Source organism: Eimeria maxima, genomic scaffold (genome assembly GCF_000499605.1).
Source record: "Eimeria maxima Weybridge genomic scaffold, Emw_scaff41, whole genome shotgun sequence".
Taxonomy (NCBI): domain Eukaryota; phylum Apicomplexa; class Conoidasida; order Eucoccidiorida; family Eimeriidae; genus Eimeria; species Eimeria maxima.
This window is the reverse complement of record NW_013563841.1, coordinates 28,068-32,306: the sequence shown is the minus strand read 5'-3', so window position 1 is coordinate 32,306 and position 4,239 is coordinate 28,068. Positions and strand designations below refer to the sequence as shown.

At 50.8% G+C, this 4,239-nt stretch overlaps 1 protein-coding gene across 1 annotated transcript; it reads right to left on the bottom strand.

Moving 5' to 3' along the window:
• Positions 1-646: 646 nt before the first annotated feature.
• EMWEY_00006950 (hypothetical protein, conserved) lies at positions 647-1,459 on the bottom strand (the record flags this gene model as incomplete). The annotated part of the gene is made up of 3 exons (XM_013478386.1): positions 647-759; positions 908-967; positions 1,333-1,459. The coding sequence occupies 3 exons, from the start codon at positions 1,457-1,459 to the stop codon at positions 647-649; spliced, it is 300 nt and encodes a 99-aa protein (XP_013333840.1).
• Positions 1,460-4,239: the final 2,780 nt, after the last annotated feature.

Sequence of the window (4,239 nt, the reverse complement as noted above, 5' to 3'; positions counted from 1 at the left end):
CCATCCGCCAAATTCTTACACTTACCAACGCCGTACAGAATGAGCTATAGAACCCCTCTACGTGTGAATCCTCTCATACACGCAAGCAAAAATTTAGGCGCGTTTTGGGTCAGCGGAGTGCAAAGTAGGGTTGGCAGTTGGGCAGGGCATGCTGCTGCTCAGCTCAACTGCTCACTGCACGGTGGCAACGCCGACCTTCGACTCCACAAATTGGCAGCCTCTCACCAGAAGATCACTACTTGCTAGTGCAGCCTGCAGCACCGCGCGCCTGTTGGTAAATGGTGCGGACCGGGAAGGGCCCCTCAAAACCGCGCCCCCAGCAGACACGGGTGCAGTCCGCAGTTACGTCTAAGCTGTTTACGGAGAATGAACCCTCGGGCTATTTAGCGACTCTTGGGGGAGAAAGAGGAGATGCCACTATTCCATTGCCTCTGGATGTCCCTGTAGGAAGTTACCACTTGGGGGCTGTTCAGTGGAAAGCCCCCAGGTGCCTGGGTGGGCAGGAGGAGGTCTTAATGACCTTGAGCGGAGCAGCCGTTCGGACAATGCAGTGCTAAATGAACACCTATCCACTTCCTACTGCAGTAGGGCCCACGCCCAACGGCTTCGAAGCGATGCCTAGTCTACATCAAGAAGGGTGCTGTTATCAAGCCGCCTTTCGTATTTGGGATGTCCTGTTGGCGTAATTGGTTTTAAACGTCTCTAGCTCTCGCTGCAAGCGTTCTAAAAACTCATCATCTGCGTCCTCATCATCCCATCCTGAGCAAGCAACGCAACATGGAAACGGCAGCCCCTGCAAAGCAGCATAGAGCGAACTCTCCACCATCTGCTGCGACAACTACTGGGCACTTCTCAAATAGTAGCGTAAAGAACACTGTAGGCATATGATAGGCGGATAGGATATTACCCGCTGCGTCCCAGTCTTCGCTCCACTGCTTCACCTCCGCATCCACCGGCACTTCGCCACCTGCACAGTCGCAGAATCCTAAATCCCCACATAGGCCTGCAAAAATCCCCATATTTAGCACTATTTCTCTGCAAACCCATAAGTATGCAACAAACTCGGCACTCCAGCCAACTACAACAGGGTCGTAGTGGCAATTAGAAAGCGCGCCCACTAGGCACGTGCCCTAGTTGGGTGCGGTCCACTCGTGTTTCTGTAGCTCTGCTACGCCTACCCAACAGACGAGACACAACTCTCAGACGCCCCAGTGCCTGGGCTACTACAATTCACCCTGACGCCCAGGCACTGGGCGTCAGGGTGAATTGTATCTGGAGTTCATGTAACCGTTGTTGGCCACAGCTCTATCTCGAAGGAAATACTCTACTGACCTATCTCGTCAAACTCCTCCAGTTCATCGTCAGGCTCATCAAAAGCTTCTTCATGACCTCCAGGTGTTTGATGGGGCGAAGCGCCAGCGCGCTGAGCCTCCTCCCCTCCTTCAGCCTGGGACTTCATTTCGGGGACTGCAAAACACACGGACACAGGGTCAGCTGAGCAGGAGGAAGTAAGCAAAGAGAAATATAAAGGTCGCCCCTGCTATTACGATGAAGCCAACCAAACCGCAATAATGATGAACAGACGCCTACACCGGATACCGTGGCCCCCGTAGGCTACTTGTTGCAGATCCAGTACATTCCCCAAAAATGCAGAAGCTCGTTGCCCTTTGCAGACAAAATGAGCCCCTATGTCATCGATAATAAGCACTTAACATAGCCGCAACAACAGGTCCTGTTGGTCAAACCACAGCTACTTGCAAGGATGCACAAGCGTGTCACCTGTGGAGGGCTGGCCTAGGTCGAAAGGATACGCTGCACTGGTCTCCTTGATACGTGTGATGCTTAATACGCTTATTCTAGTGATGCTGCAGCGCGTAAGAAAAGAAATACTTTCCATTCATTCAAGACATTCAACAGCCGCAGCCCCAAACTGGGCCCTTCCGAATAGTCTCCCACGGGCGAATGTGGAGAGCAGTTGGTGCTCGGAAGCAAGGCACATTTGATTCTACTAATATTATTGCAGAGGATGAGCTTATTTTGAATGTGGCATGCTATCAGCCTTGCCACCAACCGCTATTTTGGGCCGTTTGGCGTCACCACGTCAGTTGCTGGGGCCCTGTGCCAATAGTGTGCTTGTTTGGAACTCGCGTTCCGTAAAACGCAGTTTTGAAGGCTTTCTGCCACAATTTTTCAACTTTGTGTTTCCCTTATTGCGCTAATGTAAGAATCTTTCACAGCTGACAAGCTTTCTCTACCTGGAGCCGCGCCAGAACCTGGATCGCGCTCAGCTATAAATGGGACATTCGAACCGCTTTTCACTCGACATTAAAAGGGGTGGTGGGGGGTGTTGCGGCGTTAGCATTGTTCGAGCGATATTTGCTGAGGGCGCACGATTTCTCATTGCGTAGTTGGTATATGTCAGGCTCGAAATATCGTTCATACTTTTAGCACCTCAGAGCAATGAGCCAGCCTGTTTCCTGACCTCCATGCAAACGACTTCTTCTTAAGTGTATAGATATTGGTGTACCTCCTAAATACTCATCATCGTCCGACAGTCCATGATGCAAGTAGCTGTTGTGACTACGCTGAGTGATGCGCATTTGCAAGTTATTAGCTATCGTCCAAGGTAGATTATGAACAAGTGTACAAGCTGGACAAGCCCACCGATATAGAGTGTGTCCTCCGTTGCAGTCTCCAGTTGATCCTCTGTGTTGCCTCAGAAACAGCTTCGACAGCTCTTTGTGCCTCCGCTGTAGCCGTTATATGCTGATCTGCAAAAAGCCCTCGCAAAAGAGCTGCATATGGGGAAGGACAGGTAGGGTGCAATACCGGCACAGGGCAAGCTACCCGCCTTCTCTACGGATCATGCAAACCGTCTGTAGCTCCAATGCGAGTTGAGAGTGCATTCATGAACACCTCAGCTTTGGCTAGCCGATTTACCGCTGCGCGCGCGTTAGCACGAAGCCCGGTATTTGAATTGAATTTCATGTTCAGGATGGTGTTCACGCAGTGGAGCTAAGTAGTCTACAGAAAGTTTAACTGAATGATTTGCTATCCTCGGAGTGTTTGAGAGCTCGTTCTCGAGTCCGGGAACGCTTTGCGACGACGATCTTAGAGTATATACAGACACATTCTGTACCACAACTCTGGTAAAAATATCGTCTCTTCACAAACTATAAAGAACGGATCTGCTTCGTCGCTTAACGAGAAGATGAGGTTATGCTTCTGATGAGAGGAGACCGGGTTGCCTTGGAAGCTGCGGCTCAGCTGCCTAGGCGAGAGAGTGACGAGGCAAACTCTATTAGAGAATGCAGCCTTCTCAACTCATCTACCGCAACTAAGGTAGGCAGGCGGGCCAGCAACAAGCCGTTCTTGCGAATGCCTCACAGATATTTACTATAGAACAGCGATACTCATGGTCCATGCCTCGCCATATTAAAGAGGGCTATATGTAGTACTGAGCTTCCTAGAGCCTGTAATTGGCTTTACCTATAAACTGATTAGCCGATGAGGCCGAGAACTACTCAATTGTCCTGCATCAACACAATTTGATTGATCAAGTGCCGAACCCACTTGGGCTGTTGCAGCTTCGGATGATTGGGCAGTGCACCTTGTGCACCCACAGTGCTTGGGACAAGGTGCGGCAGCATATCACTGAAGCAACAGCTGTTTCAAGGAATTCAGAATGTGCACTTGGATACGTGTGTTTGAGTAGGTAAGCTGCTGATAGTAAACCCTCGACTCGCCCTCCTGACGAAGTTGCAGCACTACAGCGTGACGGTGACTAGGGCTTGTTGATAGAGTCCTGCTCCTGCTGCTGCTGGTGCTCCTGTTTGGCGTACTACAGTGGCCAACAGCCAACACACACGAGAGTGGAGCAAGGAAGCGAAGCTCATTATGATTCCGCGAGTAGTGTGTGAACAGCAAAATGCTGCTGGCTGTGAGGACAGTGAGTGCTTGAAGACGATGATCCAAAGCGAAAAACAGGACTGGCAAGTTCTCCCTGAACAAACACCATCCACCCAAAATGATCTGGTGGAAATCCACAGAAAAAGTCAAGTGAACGCCCATACCTCTCCCTCCCTCGTGGAAACAGCCCCAGTCCTGGGATTCACCAACGACAGCTTGACCGACGGGAGCAAGATATCGTCTAAACAATTCCTTAGCCAAGCACCACAGATCAGTAGAACCGGTACCCGGAAGCGTACACAGCAAGGCCTGTGGTCTGCTGTATGGTCC